This window comes from Pristis pectinata, chromosome 13 (genome assembly GCF_009764475.1).
Source record: "Pristis pectinata isolate sPriPec2 chromosome 13, sPriPec2.1.pri, whole genome shotgun sequence".
Lineage (NCBI taxonomy): Eukaryota > Metazoa > Chordata > Chondrichthyes > Rhinopristiformes > Pristidae > Pristis > Pristis pectinata.
The window spans coordinates 33,701,244-33,720,558 of NC_067417.1; the positions used below are offsets into that span (position 1 = coordinate 33,701,244).

General features: G+C 39.6%; 1 protein-coding gene across 10 annotated transcripts in view; it reads left to right on the forward strand.

Annotated features, from left to right (window-relative positions):
• chd9 (chromodomain helicase DNA binding protein 9) overlaps positions 1-16,525 on the forward strand; it is a 210,421-nt gene extending 193,896 nt beyond the window's left edge. For all 10 annotated transcript variants that reach the window (XM_052028372.1, XM_052028375.1, XM_052028373.1 and 7 more), the window contains 4 exons: positions 5,006-5,203; positions 7,474-7,611; positions 10,239-10,343; positions 12,570-16,525. In XM_052028372.1, coding sequence (XP_051884332.1) covers positions 5,006-5,203; positions 7,474-7,611; positions 10,239-10,343; positions 12,570-13,430 — 1,302 coding nt within the window. In that variant the 3' untranslated portion in view covers positions 13,431-16,525. The remainder of the gene's footprint in view (positions 1-5,005; positions 5,204-7,473; positions 7,612-10,238; positions 10,344-12,569) is intronic.
• Positions 16,526-19,315: the final 2,790 nt, after the last annotated feature.

Sequence of the window (19,315 nt, forward strand, 5' to 3'; positions counted from 1 at the left end):
AATGTACCATATGTCTCAAGGCCTTTCACATGAATGTTATCAAACAAAATATTGAATAATATAAGCAAATATTAGATGGTCAAAGGCAGAGAGCTTTAGGGAGGAAATTCCAGTGCTTGGAGCTTTGGCAGCTGAAGGCACAGCTCCAATGGTTAAATTCAGGGATGGGCAAGAGGCTACAATTTGAAAAGCACAAGTAGGTTGTACCATTGGATAATATTATCGAGATAACGAGGGTGAACTATGGGGGTTTGAAAGAGAGGACGAGAACATAAAAATTATGCTGTTGCTGGACTGAGAATACAAGTCTATAAGGATTTGGACTAGGTCAGTGGAAGTTCAGACTCAAGTTTAAGTGGAATAGAATAACCACAGCCAACCGGAAGCAGTTTATTGGAGATGAGACTAGAGGTAACAAATGAAAAAGGCTTCAGCAACTGAGAAATTGAGACTTAAATCCAATAGCAGAAATCTATCTCATCCTTTAGTCCCCATTGGTCTCTTTACTTTTCCACAGTAAAGAGACCAATAGGGACTGAAGAAGAACAAACAATTTCCATTGGCTTCAGCTCATTCTGCACACTGCTGTCCATGTCCTCTATGCCATCATACCTTACTTGCCTATTCCCAAAATCTATAATGTTACATCCTCAATCATGTTTAGATTGTTCAGTGGTTAAAATCAAACCAATAACAGCATTTTTATTTCCAGTACCTCAAAGTACCCAAGGTCATTTTTGTATATTAAAGATATTACATAAATGCAGAAAGGAGCTGATTGTTTTGACCATTCATTATAACTTACTTGTTTATCAATTGCAGTGTCACTGTTTGTCAGTGGTTTTGTGAGACTAAATGCTCATGGGTTGGAACTTGCTGGGAGATGTCTTGCAACTACTGACATTTACCTTTGTGACGCCCATGTGAGTGCAAAATTGCTGGGCAAGCTGTGCCAGAAATTCTACCAGCTCTGCTCCACCACTGCACTCCAAAGTAGAGGATCAGAGTCCAGTGGTGGAGCACGGGTTTACTGAATTCTCCAACACCCTTCACTGGAGAATCTGCCTTGTTGACCAAAAGGTCCCTCTCTTCTTCAATACCTCCTAGGCCTCTACCATTCATCGTGCATATCCTAGCCTTGTTATTCTTCCCAAAATGCATCACCTTACACTCAGCAGGATTAGATTCTGTTGGCCATTGTTCTGTCCATTTTACCAATTGATCAATAGCCGAATACTGCCCCCCTTCAGTATTAACAATGCCACCAATTCTCGTGCCATCTGCTTACTTAATAATCATACCTCCTACATTTGCATCCAAATCATTGACGTATATAACAAATCGTAAGGATTCCAGTGCTGATCCTTGTGTCCGCCATTGGTCACAAGCTTCCAATCATGTAAATAACTTCCTCCTTTTATCAATCCAATTTGTCTTGGATCCCATGCGTTCTAAGCGTTGAGATTAGTCTCCTATGTGGACTTTGTTAAAGACTGTAATGAAGTCCCTGTAGGTTACATCAACCACACTGCTCTCATCAACACACCTTATCCTTGCACCTCTCTGTGCATATCTGCATCTATTTTCCCCACTAACTGTCCACAGGCCTGTGGTTAACCCCACAAAATGATGGCCCCTTTTATACTACTTAGTTCTACCCACATGGCCTTACTTAAAGAGCCTTCTACAAACCCTCCTCTATTACTGCAGTAATGGATTCCTTAATATCACAATGCCGCCACCCCTTTTACAACCCCCTGCACTCTGGAAGATTCTGTACACTGGAACGTCAAGTTGTCAGTCCCTCCTTTCTTTCAACCATGTTTCCGTGGTAGCAGCAATATCATATTCCAATCGGTTAATCAATGCTCTGGGTTCATTTGCCACAACAGTCGGACTCATTACATTAAAATGGATTAGAGATAGTTTAGCCCTGCATTTCTCCAATGTGCCACATCACACCCATATCTGTTCTGCACACTGGATTGTTTCAGTTTACTTTCTATATTTGTCTGCAGATGCAATTTTGGTCAGTAGTTTGTTGAACCAGTGTCTTCAGCTTCATTGACTCTGCACGTCCTTAGGCTGATACTGTTGTCCAATTTGTGTTTCTCCAGCACCTTTTTATCTGGAAGTTAGTGTTTTTTAGGTTCAGGTTTCATGGGGAAATTCTGGTAGTTTCACACACAACTGCTAGCATTTTCTTATTAAGTGCCAAGCATTTATGCACAAGCATGTGGGAATGCTGATGCATCTCTGACAATAAGGAGGATGCCGTCAGTTTTGTAGGTGGGGCTTATTCAGTCCCCACCTCACCCAATAGGCCTGCTGTGTTCATGAAAGAAGCTGGCCTTGCCTTGCCTCTGAGTACCAGGCTAGCTTCTTTCAGTAACTTCCTCCCAGGGAATCATGCAAGGCAGGAGGTAGCCTTTTTAATAGGTCACTAGCAAGTGAAGTCTGCTTGCACAGGTGGCTTCCTGTCACAAATTCTGTTGAGTACAAATGGAACCAGGAGGATGCAGCTCCACCCGTTTTATGATGGATAAGCTTTGGAGGAAGATGGTGTGCTCAACCATGTTGAAGTCTGTAGATGGGTTGAGGGAACATAACATCCATTTCACAGCCACTTGCATGTCATTATTGACTTTGAAAAGAGCCGTTTTGGTGGTGTGGCAGGAATACAAATCAGATTGGATGGATTTAAACAAGGAATTCTGGGAAAGATGGGCAACACTACATTCCACATTCTGTGTTTTCTTTTCCCCCCATTTGTATTACCTTGATGTACTTCTGGATGGCATGCAAACAAAACCTTTTCAACATAACTTGGTACATGTGATAATAATAAACCAATTAGAAGTTCAAGAGGTTCCAACAGGGTCAAGGACTTTGGAGAGGAATGGGAGATCAGAGATGAAACAGTAGTTTACAAGGAAGAAGGGTTCAAGTGGATTTTTTTTTGAGAGGAAACTTCTGAAAGAGACGGTAATGGTATCCCAGAGAACATAAACAATATGAACTGACAATGATGACCAGTAAGAAAGCAGTGTGGTCAGTAGTTGGGCCAAAATAAATTCATGAAAACAAAGGTGTGCCTCGAGATCAAGGAGAGATGGGCAGGGGGGAATCTAGAGAAAACTGTGACCTCGAGGTTTGAACAGGCAGAATAAAACTTAAGATGTGAGATGTGTGGACTAGAGGAAGGGAAGGGGGGGGTGGGTAGGGGGTGGAGCAACAGAAATGGCCGATTGGTCTCCGAAATCAATGAGCTCCTTGCACTTGTTGGGGTCAAGGGCAAAAGTTGAATCAGATCTGTCGGTGACTGGTTGTACCAGATTTCCATCATGTCCATTCTTCATTCCTTGTACATCAAGGAGCAGAGATGAGGGTCACACCAAGGGAAGGGGCCAGAGAGTTATGGTTTTGATTGGAAATAGGACAGAGGCAAACAAATGGGTATGGTGGAGCAAATTAGTCATCGCAAGAAAACGTTGTGCAATGGAGGGTCAAAAGCTAGGCCATTAAAATTGAGAAAGTACAGGCATAACGGAATTAGGAAAGTGTTTCTTCCAGGGACCGATATCAAAGAACATGGTAGTTGGAGAGGGAAAGGGAATATGGATGGAGAGCAATACCATGAAGTAGTCAGAGATGACCCTATCCAAGACACAGATGATTGGAATGCAAGATTTCAAGATGAAGGGATTGGGAGTATCGGTTGCAAGTCGATATGGAGTGAGAGCTCTTAGGAAGAATTGGAAGACAGTGAACTCGAGGAGGCAGAGCATGCAGAATTTCAATTAATGTTAGCATTCCTGTGTAATGAGCAGTTTTCTTTTAATTGGGTTCTGAACAATGTGCATCGATAGACTTTAAGTTAACCAGTTATGTGATTAAAGTTTTCATTCGCCCAGATATTATGAGATCAGTGTGTACTTGCATATAAAAGGCATGTTTTAATGAGAGAGTAAATTTGTGATCATATGATATTTGCGATATTGTACAACATATCAATCTTCCTGGACTGGGAGTCCAATGGATTGAGGGGTGTTGAGCACCTTGTTTGGTCCAGGGTTTGAGAGATTCTTTAGGTTTTTGATGCAAATGCTAAAGTGTTAAAACATCTTGGAGTTTTGCCAGTTCCAGACACCCTATCAATAACACATCCATCTATTACTTTCTCTCTCATATGCTGATCTAGCATTTCTTTAAATGTATCCAAGTTATTCGCAACAAACCTTCAAGAGCAAACTCCCATTCAAACCACTGAGTGTGTTTAAACAATGTATCTACTACATTCTGTTGGTTTAATACTAACTGTTCTATATTTGTGGTCCATACTTCTCGTCTCATCTGCAAGATAAAAAACCTTGCTTACATTCACCCTATTAAATCCTCTGCCAAATCTTCAAGACCTCCCTTGGGTCACCTCCCTTCCTCCCACACCCTCTTCCGTACAGGACAGCCTTAGTCAATTCAATATTCTTATAATCTCTCATTCTGGTGCCATTCCAGTAAATCTGGTGTCTTTTTTATGCTTTTTACAAATAGTTCTGGTTCCATATCGTTGCATTTCAGATGTTAGAAAACTCAGGTTCTGTAACAGTTTGAGTTCTCTTTCTGTGGAGGTGAACCTACTATCTGGTTTGTTTTTTTAAGTGGCCGTATTAATTCATGTCTCTACTTGTGTCTCTCTATCCTTTACTCCATTTAATTACTATTTTTGCAAGGATTATGTGGCATTCTTATTCTATCAAAGTATATTTCTTCAGTAGTCCATTTTGAAGTTAATGTCAGTTGTGTGCCCAAGCTATTTTTCTGTGTTCATTCTCTGTATTAATCACATATCTCATTTGGTACTGTAAATGTTGAAATTATACATTGGTAATATTCAGTTCATCATTAATCTCTAAGGTACAACCTATAAAGTACGCTGACAGTAATTATACTGTGAGTGTGTTGTGGAAACTACTGGAAGTCACTAGAGATTTATTTATATCTGCAGGGTAATGTTGAGTTAACCAACACACAAACAGCATTTAATGCATCTCATGGACAACTTGATGCTGAAAGTCATGTCTCAGTTATTAATGTGAAAGATGGCACAAGACTCGCCGGGGAAGATGCTCCAAAAAGAAAGGATTTGGAGGAGTGGCTCAAGGACCACCCGGACTATGTGGCAGATGTGACAGCCCACGTTCCAGTAAGTATTTGTGTACATACCAATATATAAACTAATTTTACCACATTCAATATAATCTTTACCTTTATTTAACAGTCAAAGCAAGATAATCAAGAACGCAGGAGTAGGTCACCAGGGCCCTCACACCTGCCCTGCCATTCATATGATCATGGCTGATCTATGCCACCCTCAATTCCTCCTCTGTGCCAATTCCCTTTTACCCTCAATATGACGATCTTTCAAATAATTATTTCTGCTTTAAGTACTTATATTGATCTTTCTTCTACTACCCGCTGGGGCAGAGAAGCCCAGAAATTCACTACCCTCAGAAATTTCTACACACCTAAGTTTTAAATGACCAGCCCCTTCCACATCCCCAGGGTCATATCTCTCCCACTGGCAAAAACATCTCAACGTGTATGTTGTTAAACCCCTTAGGATCTTACATGTTTGAATACAGTCACCCCTCGTTCTTCTAAACTCAAAGGAATACAGACCCAAACTGACTTTAAAAATTCTCCCTAGCAAAGGGCAAGTGGATGTGCAGTCATTTTAATTTGATTGGTTTTGAGGGAATGCTCACACTTTGTGCTCACTCACTCTATTCACACACATGTCAACATGCCTCTACTTGACCTCACACAGTCACCCTTGGTTTGGCCATATTCTAGCCTTTTGTCCCCACTCCAGTGCGCACCCCAAAAAGTAATTTACTCCAATTCATTAGGTGTAATTTATAGGTGAATCTTCAAATCCTTGAGCTTATTAAATCCAGTTTTTCAGCAAGCTGTGTCTGAAGATTTCTTGAATGTGAACAAGGTACCAAAGTCCAATTTTCAAAACAGAATACAGATTTTCAACTTCTGTGCTTTGTTAGGGAGACACTACTTATCAAAGTTATAAAAATTTTCACTGACCATCAGTGGCAACTAATTTAGGCCACAATCCCATCTTGTTTGGTCTTGAACTTGGTAAAAGTTGGTTGTTTAATTGCAGTGTCATGTTTTAATATTGGTCTCGATTCTGAGCATTGGGTTTCAGAGAAAACAATTACTGACAATACATTTTCTCAGATGCAAACATTTAAAAACAAAACCATCAGCCTCGAGGGAACCATAGGTGATTCAGCCCCTCAAATTTAGACTGGCCCTGGTATTGTAGCCAGTCTGCCCTTTCCCTGTGGCATTGCAATTCTTTTCTTTCAAGTACTGATCTAGTTTACTTCTAGAAAAAAACAAATGGGGAGAAAATAGGATTAATGTAAAAACAAAAAAGGGTGGTCGGTGTGGACTGAAGGGCCTGTTTCCATGCTGTTTCTCCCTATGACTCTGTGCTCATTGAGTCTGCCTCCACCATCACAGTCAAGGCATCCCAGATTTTGGCTATACTTAAATATATATACATTTTCCTCATGTCATCTTTGAAGAAGTTGTTGTTCTCCTTCAGGCTTTCCCCAGTAATACAATTCCTTCATTTCTGGAAACTTTCCTGTAATTCCCTTTTACACCCTCTCCAAGGTCTTCACCTCCTTGAGAAAGCACAGTGACCTCAGTTGAACATGATGGTTCAATTATTGTCAAACCAATGCTTGATAGACATTCATCGCAACTTCCTTGCTTTTGCATCTATGCCTCCATTTATGAAGTTATGCAAAAATCTTTTAAGGTGACAATTAATATATGTACAAGCTCTGTTCCTCACCTCTCCTGAATTTTATCCTTTAACTGATGATGCTTCTCTTAATTTTAGTCCCCCCCCCAAAAGCAGGTCTTTCTTGAAGTCTAGGAGCAGCCTTCTCCATTCCTCAGCTGCAAATGTATAATTTATTTTACATGCACAAGATGAGAATTAACCACAGTTCTGCCCACTCCACCCCTTACAAAAGGCAGATACCGGTGATGAGAGTACTGCTCCAGTTGCACCTGAATGAGCACTGTGGTGCATCCTAAAATTATCGTGGGTATAGACCACCAGGCAATCTTGGATGTTAAAATGATTACTGAATATCTTGAACATTTATTTAATGTCACTATAAGGATTTTTGCATTCTTATGCTGTTTCCTAATACTTTTGTGGAGGTTGTGATTAAGTCGATTATACATGACAAAATGACCATTGATGGGGGAGTATGTAATAATTTCAAGGTGTAATATTGTAATCATAAATAATTATTTTACATGATATGCATTACTTAGCATTTTACTGGTGTTTATTTCATATTTTTGATGGTGAAGCACATGTTGCCATCAATTGTACTTTCTTGGTTCTAAATCCTTCGGCATTTATTTCAGAAAATCAACAAACCTGAGGTTGTGAGCGAGCGACCAAAGCAAAAAAGACATCGGTGCAGAAACCCTAACAAAATAGATGTCAAAAGTCTGACTGGAGAAGAACGTGTGCCTGTTATAAATCGGAGAAATGCAAAGAAGGTAAAGTTTGCTTCACTCTTTTAAACAATTGGGATTTTTTCTCTGAAGGAAGCTGGATTTCCATCTGGAGGCAATAAGTTGTTGATGTTGAAAGTATGGTTTCCTGAGAGTCTGGCAGTATTTAACCATGTGCTTCTTAACATGAGATTCCCACGTACTGGCAAGCAAAAGAACTGACAGATGCTGAAAATGCTCAACAGGTTAGGCATCACCTGTGGAGAGAGAACAAAAGTTCAATATAAAAGCACATTTTAATTTGCAGAGATGTGGGAGTCGTGAAGAGGTGGACACTAGGAGACTGACAAGTAGTAGGTTGTGCTGGCTGAGAGACTGTAGTGGAGGCTTGTTAGTTACAGCTCATTTATTTGAAGGAGATGCAAATAGACAGATAAATGAAAATAAGGAGAAAAAAATCTGAAACAAACTTTTTTTTTAATTCACAGATGCTGCCTGATCTGATGAGTATTTCCAACATTGTTTTATTTCAGATTTCTAGCAAATACCAAGTTTTGTATCGAGCATCTTTTGTTCCTCCCTTCTGTTTGCCTTTATTTACTCCCATTTGCATCCCCTCGACAAAATCAGCTGTGGTTAACAAACATTCATCGCCCTCTCAACCACCATCACTTGTCATTCAGTTTCTCCTGATCTCTCTATCATAGACATTTTCTTCATTCTCTGCAAATTAAGATATTTTTGATTTCCAGCCTTTCCTAGTTACAATAAAAGGTCAGTGACCTGAGACATTGTTACTTTCACCACAGAAGATATCTGACCTGTTTGTATTCCACATCTTGACACCCTGATTGACAGGCATGAGCACTTTTGGGCAGGAGGCCTTTGAAGGCAGGGGAGGGGTGACAAAAATGAATCCCTTGATAAAAAGATTAAGAATACTTTTAAGAGGGAAATCAGGAGGGCAAAGAGAAAGTATGAGATGGATCTTGGCAGGTAAGGTTAAGGAAAATCCCAAGAGATTCTATAGCTATATTAAAAGGGTGGCTAGGGAGAGAGTAGGTCTTCTTAGAGATCAGCAGGGCCGCCTATGTTTCAAGCTGCAGGAGGCGGATGGGATGTTTAACAAATATTTCAACTCTATGTTTACTGAGGTGAAAATCATGGTTGCTCCAGAGATAAGGGAAATGTGGAGATGTTTTGGAGGACATTTGTATTACTAGGGAAGAGGTATTTTCAGCCTTAGTGCATTAAGTGCTGGGTGGTGAAAAAGGTGTTTATCATGCTGGCTGTCATAAGTCAGGGCATTGAATATAGGAGTTGGGACATTATGTTGTAGTTGTACAAGTCATTGGTGAGGCCACACTTGGAATACTGTGGACAGTTTTGGTCACCCTGTATTGGGAGAGATGGGGTTAAACTGGAGAGAGTGCAGAAAAGATGTACGAGGATGTTACCAGGACTAGAGGGCCTGAGTTATAGGGAGAGGTTGGCCAAACTGGGTCTTTGTTCCTTGGAATGTAGGAGAATGAGGGTGACCTTTAAAAATGTTTAAAATTATGAGAGGTATGGATATGGTGGATGGTAACAGTCTTTTCCCCAGGGTAGGGGAGCCCAAAACTAGGGGGCATAGATTTAGGGTGAGAGGGGAAAGATTTAAAAGGGACCCGAGGAGCAACTTTTTCCACACAGAGGGTGGTGAGTATATGGAACGAGCTGCCAGAGGAAGTGGCTGAGGCATTCTTGGTGGATGTTAGGAACATTTCTTCACAATAGTATCATTAAAGAGGCACTTGGATAGGTAGGTGCAGGGGGCAGGACTTGGAAGGATATGGGCCATACACAGGAAATTGAGACTAATTGGGTGGGTACCATAGTTGGCATGGACTCATTGGGCTGAAGGGTCTATATCTGTGAAAGAAACAGAGAGGAGGAGGGTGCCCACTTGTCATCAAGTAGTGCAGTCATATAGTAGTGGGGAAATTGCTGGTTTTTGGCGGCCTTGGAAGAATCTCTTCTGTTCCTCCTAGCCCACATGATGTAAAACACTTGCTGTATAGATTAAACCCTTCTTGCTCCCAGGTTAAACATTAGTGCCAAGTCATGCTTGATGAATGTTTGGAATATTTCTTCACCCATCTTAGCATTGGTAGAATTGTGGGAAACAGTAGATGCCAGCTCTATTAATAATCTTAAATTTGAGTGATAGGTTTTTTTTGCTAATCATGGGTATTAAAAGGACATGGATTTTACACACAGTTCACATGATCTAACTAAATCAGAACATACTCAAATGGCCTATTCTTTTTCCTACATCCATTAAACACAATACTTTGAGGATATAGCTATTAGTAAAATGAGAAATGTAAAATCATCCCTAACATGTGGAAGATTACTTTGAGCAGACTTGTTTGACTCCACTCTGTTCTTGGCTTTTTTTAGTAAACCTAGTGTTGTTTATTTTTAATTGGATTATACAGCAAGTCACCAATAATAGTTACCAGTTAAGCCCAATGTTTCTAATCACAAAAATTAAATGGGCAAGCCACAGACTTTCCACTGTCAAAATACCAGCATTTATTGAAGAATTGCAAGCTTACAGCACAGCAGTTTTTTTTGGTATACAGGGAATCAGTGATTTATCTAACTTACAAGCATTTTATTCTGTTTAGATGGGTGGCTCACTAGCTCCTCCAATTAAGGACCTGGCAAGGTGGCTGCAGGAAAATCCAGATTTTGGAATTGCTCCAGAATGGACAAATGTGGTAAAGCAGTCAGTAAGTAACTTAGTAAAATTTGAGTAGTTTTAATTATTAAATATGACAGATACAATTTTCCATCTTGTTGATTTCATAAAAGTGTAACCAGAACATTTGAATGTTTATTGTTATCTTTTGATAACTTAACCTAAGTTCAGGTGTGAGAATCAAAGTTGTCACTTTTAATATCTTAAATGTATGAGAGAGATAGAGATCTCAGAATCGTTAGAAAATCAAATTCAATTTTGATTATTCTCATGTAATTAAATACAAATCTGAATTAACAATTAATCCAACAACTACTTACATGGTCTACTCTTTGAATTAAATTGATAAAATTTAGATGGCAGAGATAATCAGTGATCGCCAGTAATTTTTAATAACCTAATAAAACTCAGGAATATTTAGGACATTGACTTTCAACGGCACAGATTCAAACTTGCACAGGACTCCTCTTTGACCCAGAATCTGAATACTGTTCAAACTGTGTATTTCAGTTAGTAAGGTTGCATTTGCCCAGGTTTTGATCCGGATGAAGAAACTGAGATGTCCGTCCTCATTCATTCATCTGTCACAACTAAATTAGGGAAATCACTGGGATACTAGTTTTAAGAGGCTGTGGAAATAGATTAACTGCTGGACTTTGGATGGATGTCTTACACTCACTGCATTTTCTGTACTGATCACACTTTTTCCATCTCCCATTAGTACTTACCCAGATTCTACAACCTGAATCACATTGTATTTGCTGACTAAATATCCAGAGCAAATTTTTAAGGACCTTTGTTTGAAAAAAAAGAGAATTGAGAAAATGGGAACAACCAGAATCAGCTGATAGAGATGGAAAAACGGTTGAGGATAGGACCCAAACCAAAAACAATTAACCAAGAGGAATTTAGAGCAGAAGAATAAAATCATACGGACCAGATGTAATTTGGATAGGTTTGAAATGGTCAGGTTTTTTTTTTAAAAAAAGGCATAGAAAATCATGAGAGGGGAAGATTTTTGTTTAGAAGGTATAAGGCCAAAATGCACTTATTAAAATGTACAAATGTGGGAAATAGACTTGGGAGTACTGGAAGCAGTTATCTTACAATGCATTGGGGTGTATTACATTCTTTTAAACTGTAAAATGGAAATGAAAGCAAATATTTGGTCAGATGAGTGAGGTGAATGCTAAAAGCTTGCATCATAGAAAGAGGCCATTTAGCCCATTATGCCTATGCTGGCTCTCTGAAAGAGTAGTGGGACTTTGTTCCACATCCTCATTTTTTTTTCTCTTTACATCTGCAAGTTCCTCTTCAAGCCCAAAACTTTTTTTTTTAATAAATCAATTATGAAATCCACTTCATCCACCTTTTCAGGCTGAGCAACACACATCCTGAATAAGTAGGAATGACAATATTAATCTGATAGAGTTTAATTAACGATGTATTGATTGGGAAGGGATGCGTGAAAGGGGACAAAAGAATACACTTAAAAAGTGTGTGGAGCTCCTCGTGGTGGTAGATTAGAACTTGAAGAACAAAAGCACAGCAAGATGGTTATAAGTGATGAAATAGTTGTGGTATGTAAGCCATATACAAGGCAAGCAACTGGAGCACAATGGTCAATATGTAATGTTTAAGATTCAACTAGAAAGAGTAAAAGTACAAATAAAAACCTTGATTTGGCCAGATATTAGAAATTGGGTGGTTGGTAAACATGTGGAATCCAGCTGATCCACGAAGCAGGGCTTCCTAGGAAGAAGAGCAGGCCTTTTAGCCGCTAGAACCTGGGGATGAAATCATGGCTACTGTGTAACTGAACCCCATAAATGTGCCTTTGCCCCTCAATAACTGAGGTTAACAATTTTTAGTCCGACTACAAGACGCTTAACAATTGAACCATCTTTGCTAAATTTAATGATCTAGTTTGAGGGTAATGTTCCTGCAGTTAGTTGGAAGAGATTCCAATCCTGATCTTTAACGTTTTTAAGTCCTGTTTAAAAAGTCGTGTATGACATCCCCAGAATGAATTAATGGATAGTCACCACAGCAAAAGATGAAAATGAGAAATGGTGTTTTGGCACCGGTGATGTCCCAGCAAAGAGTGCTCATCTTCAAAGGAGGAGAAGAAAATTGGTCAGACTAGAAGGAAGGCAAAAAACATGCATCCACAGATGGCAATTTAACACTTCTGTCTTGGCTTATGATATATTGCATACAAACTGAGATAGTAACACAGACAATTTTCTTTCCCTAGGGGTTTTTACCAGCAAATATGTTTGACCGCATCCTCACTGGACCTGTTGTCCGAGAGGAGGTTAGTCGAAGAGGCAGACGTCCAAAGAGCGAGCTCACCAAAGCCGCAGCTGCAGCCGCAGCTGCAATGACAGTCAATCCTTTGGTCACCAATGGACTCCTTGCTGGAATGGACTTAAACAGCCTCCAAAGCTTGCAGCAGAATCTCCAGAACTTACAATCTTTCCAACTGACAGCAGGATTAATGGGATTCCCGGCAGGCCTGCCCTCTGCAGGAGGAGACACGAAATCCCTGGCTTCGATGTTCCCCATGATGCTTTCTAACATGGCGGGGTTTGGAATGGGAGGATTGTTGAACAAACCCTCTGAATCTGGTCCGGAGGATAAGAAGGGAAATGGCGCCATGGACTCCCTCAAACCAACAGATGGGACAAATGAAAGGACAGAGAAACAAAATCTGGATGTATGTAGTGAACTCCCTGTGTTAAGTTCTGCTACATCCTCTCCTAAGAAGCTGACACCAACCACAAGTGCTTCTGCCTCAGCAACAGCCGGCAGTCCTCTGGCTATGAATCCACTGTTGTTGTCGAGCATGCTTTATCCGGGCATTCTACTGTCTCCAGGCCTTAACATACCAATCCCAGGATTCCCTCAGACCAATATGTTTGATGTGCAGACTAATAAGAACACAGATGTAGCCATGTCCAAACCTACAATAGAGGCTGCAGAGCATCAGGAGGGAGCAGAACACAGCTCTTCACATGAAAATAGTGGGGATGATGCATCTGAGAAAGCAGCATCTTCATCTACCAGTGACAATACAACTCAGCCAGATGATTCAGGGTCCAGTGAAGAAGACTGAACTTGAAATTATATATTTAATCTTACACTGGAACAGCTTCATCCTGGTCATATTAATGGTTCATTTGTAAATAAACCCGGTGATGGTTTGAGAAAAACAAACTCATCTGTAATTAACTGAAAGGGTTTTAGTATCTATTTAAAAGGTACAAATATTTAAAAAGGTACCTTGCATGTAAAGTTGTTTTTGGAGGCTAACAGAACCCAAGTGTGCGCTCAGTTGTAACACACTGAAGCATCACAGCGCTAGTTGTTAATTTTTTTTTAGGGGATTAATTTTAAATAAAAGAAATATGCACCAGGAGAGCCGTATATTTAATATATTTGGTGTGAACTAGGGAAAATGAAAGTACCTTTATGCATATCGTATTAAGTTACTGTATATAAACCCACAAACTCCTTGACACTCATTTCAGTACACAGATCAAACTGCAGGAGACACAGCAATAACCCTGGCAGCTAATGAATGTCATTAAAACTGTAGAATATACACCTTGATAATGCAACATGGCAACAGTCAAAATGGAAGTTCACATTTTATTGCTAAAGTGTTGTGATGCACTGTCAGTTTTAAAAATTCAGGTACACTTCTGAGTTACTTGGAAGATTTTTTTTCCCAATCAGCCATAAAACTGGCTATTTATTTATTACCTCAGCTGTGCTAGTTTAGATGGTTTAAAGAAGTAGTTTCTATAATATTCGCTTTGTTCGCAGTTTTGCAAAATGTGGCATTTATTACATTATGTAGCTGGTTGTAGTGAGTGCTTTCACCTTGCATGTGTTCTTTTAACAATTAAAAGGGGGCAAGGCGTCATGGGAAGTCAAACTGATAAGTGCAGTATATTCTGCCTCGTCATTCATTTCATGGGAATGATTAGTTGGTGTCTCAATATATAGACAACAGAAATAGGAATTGTCCAAAAAGGGTACTTTGGTCCTGATAACATTATCTAACTTTCTCTTTGTGGATATATGAGGAGCTGTTCGGTAAATTAACAGTGCATTCCTGTCAAAAGTCAGTATAGGAAGCACTGTGTTCTTCAAATAAAAGTATACAAGTAGAAGAGGAGGTGATGAGTTTTATTCTACAGTTTTCAGTGTTTATTATCACTGCAGAGCAGCATATTAGGTCACTGTATTGAAAAATGAAATTGTTTCCACTGCAGTGAAACAATGTTTGGCACACATTGACATCTTTCCATGGGAACCATGCCATCTTTTGTTAGAAAGGGGTGTGTGTGCAGTACAATTAAATTTAGATCCCCAGCAACTATAATGTACCAGCATCATATATCAATTAACACTGAAAAGACTGCTTTAGGTTCAGCATTCAGTACTGCTTTTGAGAATTAAATAAATGTCTCCTGATGCAAGAAGCTCACCAGGACAATAGAACTAGTAGAATAGAGTTCCATTATCTGTACATCGCAGAATTTCTTTGCTTGTGAATTGTCTGTACAGTTCAATTTATTACACTAACGTAAATGCACCATCATTTTAATTTAATACAAGGTTTCCCTCTTTGAAGTCATTAATGTGACTGGAAAAATAATCGTCAAAAGCTGGTATTAAATTGTGTAAAGCAGTGTTATATGCACAAGTACCCACATGCTAGAAGCAAAAGGCAACTATGCTGTTTGCAGTATAGAGAATTTATATTGGTTTTGCAGTTAGAAATGTATTTAGAGCAAGTTTACAAAGAGTGGTTTAGTATGCAGTCATTTTGTTTTTAAAGCTGTTATATCCGACTTTTTTTTTAAAAACCAGCTTTCAGAGACCAATCTCATTCACACCCTTCAAAAACTCAGTGCAAGCCACAATTTTGCTGTATGGGATATACTCCTATTAGGTGTGTAACTGTTCATTTTAAACGAGTGCATGTGCAAGAGGAACAGATGGGTCAGCACCAAAACAAATTGATTTGGACCTTGCTCTTCTAGACTATTTAATTAGCATATAGTATGATCTGTACAGTATTTAATGGACATTATCTATTTCATTGATGAAATGGGGGGGTAAATTGCAGACCTTCATGAATAAATTGGTATTGTTATACACCCTGCAGCCTTCCATTCTAAACTGTGTAAGGTTTTATATGGAATAAGATTTTGACAGACAGATATGCTCCAAAGAAATGAATTGCACATTTTGCCAGATAGTTACAAGAATCCAGTTTGAAAACAATTGGTAATTATTAAAGAAATTTGCAATTTTAATATTCACATCAATCCTTAACAGTAGTTTAAAGACTGGAATATGTAGGATGGTATTTAGATTTTTCAAATACAATTTGTACATGCCACCTCAAAGGATACCACAGCTTTAAAAAGTATGCAGACTGAGTGAGAATACTTCAAATGTTTTTTACAGTAATTTTGTAATGCTAAAACACAGGCAGCATTAAACTAAGTTATAATGTGCTGGTTTCTTTATATACTGAATTGCTCCTTCTGTCTGAAACGAAGTATTACTGTATATAAACATCTTTCCCTGAGGTCTAGTAACTAAAGTATTTTTGTCATTACATTCTTACAGTGGTGAGATCTGATAGACCAGAGCTTTCAAAAATGTGTAAAATGTCACATTGTCTCCTTTTGCCTCCAGTTTAGATTTAATTTCCATTTCTGTTTTTAAGAAAAACTGACTCAACAATTGTGTTCAATGATACAACATTGGTCCTGTTTTAATACAAAAGATTATCCACAGAAGTTATAGGAGACGACAACAAATCAGTGACTGATGCAGTGTCAGTCAACGTGAGCAAACACAAAAGGATTACACTAATATTTGCTGCCATTAACAGGATCAGTGATGAGTTGGTAAATTGAATATGTGTATTGGTAGTTATGTAAGTCACACTTTGGTAGCTGCTCTGACCATGTATTTAATTACATTGCTGGAGGCTTGATGATTAAGTCTGTTTTTATTTTGGACAATTGCAGTACTTGCAGGTTGTATTCTGTGTAGTCTGAATTGGCTTTCTGTAGTACAATGAGTCTTAAGTCATTTGTAATTTATTGAATTACTTTCTATGAAGTTCTATAGAGCAAATGGAAGTTTAATTATTTTTATTAAACCTATTCTTTGACTACCCATGCCGTATGTTTGTGTATGCTCATTTTAAAATTGTGAAAGTGTTTAATTGAAGCAATTGTACATTTTTCTTAGTAACTGTGGAAATGTGAAAAGGGGTGGACTGTGCGAGAAACTTTGCAGTAGTTTTACATGGGGATGAAGATCCAATACATTGATTTGTATGTTGAAATAAGAATAGTGCAATTGCAAATGTTATTTCATCAGAATTTTGTACAGTTGAACAAATGCTTAAAATTCATTGTTTATGTGTCTTAGGCAATCAGTTAATTCCATCAGGGATGTCATCCTTTAAAATGTGTGCCTTTAAAAGTATGAACCATAATTGAGTAAGGTTGTTTTCCACTTCCCCAGTGATTGTCAAAATCAATTCTTTTTGTACCTTTGCAAGTCCAATATTTCAGAAATCATTCTTGATCTGTGTAGTTATGTTCCTGTGCTGTGGAGGAGTTCTCTTGGGTGTCCGGTAATGAAGACTGCAAAATTAAATTCTTTTGCTTCAAGTAGATTTTTCCCAAATACAACCTGAAGGCTTAAACTTTGACAACCACGTTTCCTGAAAGTACCCCAATTGTTCTTTTTCCATGTGGGGCGTTACTACATGCTTTAAGTGAGAAATCCAATTAGCCTAAATTTATGGGTGTTTGGACAGATTCAGGTCAGACACGTTTATGGATGTGACCTGCATTGGACTGCCCGTACCCCAAATGTTAGATCAGCCAAGCACAAGGTGCTATTATTATCATCAGTTCCATTCCTGACCACTAAATGACTATTTAACACAATTACACCGTCAGTTATGCACTGCAGTGTCAGGCTAGATAAACGAGGTCAAATCCTAGTGCGAGACTTGAAGCAGCACTTTAACATCTTAAAGACCAGAGAAGCAAGTGGCATCTTTATAAGAAACTACACTGCTTCAAGGTTCTTCACATCAAATGGAAAAACCCATTGCAACAATCCCAGCAACTTGTTAGTTATCACCAGTGCGAGGCAAAGATCATAAACAGCAACTCTGCTGGTTTGGTTACTGTGTGCAAATGGCTGAAACTTGTCTCCTAATGCAACAGCTCTTCTTTCAACTCAATCAAGAGAACTTGAAAGCCAAAGGAAATGCTGCAAGGACACACCACACATCTAGCCACAATCCACTGAGAAGAAATGTCTCATTTGAGAAGCCGACAACAGTTGTACTTTCTAAATCGGAACAACAATGCATGGAAAAACTTGTAGGGCATGGGTGAGGGTCCTCAACCATTTCAGTTTGCAACGATGACATCCGTCCTCCAACCCTGGTAGATGTTCTCCTTACAGTTGTTGTTGAGGAACACAGCCACCTACTACTTTGTTTTACCATTCAAGCATGGCCATATCAGTTTCTTGCCACTTAAGTGTTCTAAATGAAATAACATCTTTATTGACACAAGCTCACACAATAAGCACTAATCAGCTTGTTGCTGATTATTTGATCAAAACTGCAGGTGTCACCAACAGGATGCTTAGACAGATGGAAGAAGAATTCATCAGTGACTGATTTGAAATTTGAGGTATGGAAATAAAGATTAAATTCCTCTTGTTTACTGTAGTAATAAGCAGAAACTACAATAATTAGCAGAATTGTCAAGTGTTGTGGAGCTCCTGCATTCTGGCTGTGGTGTCCTGAACTGTTACAATGTGTCCAACACAAACCAGAGGAACACCACCTCATCTTGCATCTGGGCAGGTTGCAACCTTTCAGAGAGTCAATATAGAATTCAACAACCTTATGTAACTCACATGTTGTCTTGTATCAGAACTAACCAGTCATCCATGTGTGATTTTGGCTCAGTTTTTCCTCTCCCCATTTGTAAAGCATATCCCAACAACAGTTATTAGCAACACACATCACAAAGAAACAGTCCACCTCTTGATGCCTCGAGATGGAACCAGGTAATGAGGGAGGGGTAGAAAACATGACCGAAGGGAGAGAGACATTGGGTGGACTGGTGAGAGGGGGTTACCTGGAATTGGAAAATTAAACGTTCATGCCATTGGGCTGTAGGCTACCCAAGCAGAACGAGGTGCTGTTCTTCTACTTTGCATTTAACCTTACCACAGCAGTGGAGAGGGCAGAGGACCAACAAGTGTCTGTGATAGGTGTTGCTAATAACAGTTGTTGGGATATGCTTTACTGATGGACAGAGGAAAAACTGAATGGGAAGGGGAGTTGAAATGACACGTAACCAGAAGCTCACGATGGCCATTGCGGACAGAGTGCTGGTGCTCTGCAAAACAGTCGCCTGGACGAGGCTTGATGTCACTGATGTCAAGGAAGCCACATTGCAAGCACCCAATGCAACAGACCAGGTGGGAAGAGGTGCATGAGAATCTCTGCCTCACCTGGAAGGGCTCTTTTGGTCCCTGGATGGAGGAGGTGAAGGGGCAAGTGTTGCAGCTCCTACATTTGCAGGAGGAAGTGCCAGGGAATTGGGTGAGAAGGGATGAGCAGATCAGGGAGAAAGTGGTCACTGCAGAAAGTGGGGAGAGGAAAGAGAGAAGAGAAAATGTGGCTGCTGATGGGATCCAGCTAGAGCTGGCAGAGGTGGTAAAGGATGCTGGACATATGCTAGTGGGGTGAAAGGTGAGGACCACAGGAACTGTGTTCTGTCTGGGGAGGAGAGGGGGAAATGGAGGAAATGCACATGAGCTGTCCAGGTAGTTTGGGGGGGGGGGGGGGGGGGAGGGGGAATGGAAACGTGAGCAAATGCTTTCCTTTCCTCTCCTGTCCCCTATCAGGTCCCATCTGCCCAACAT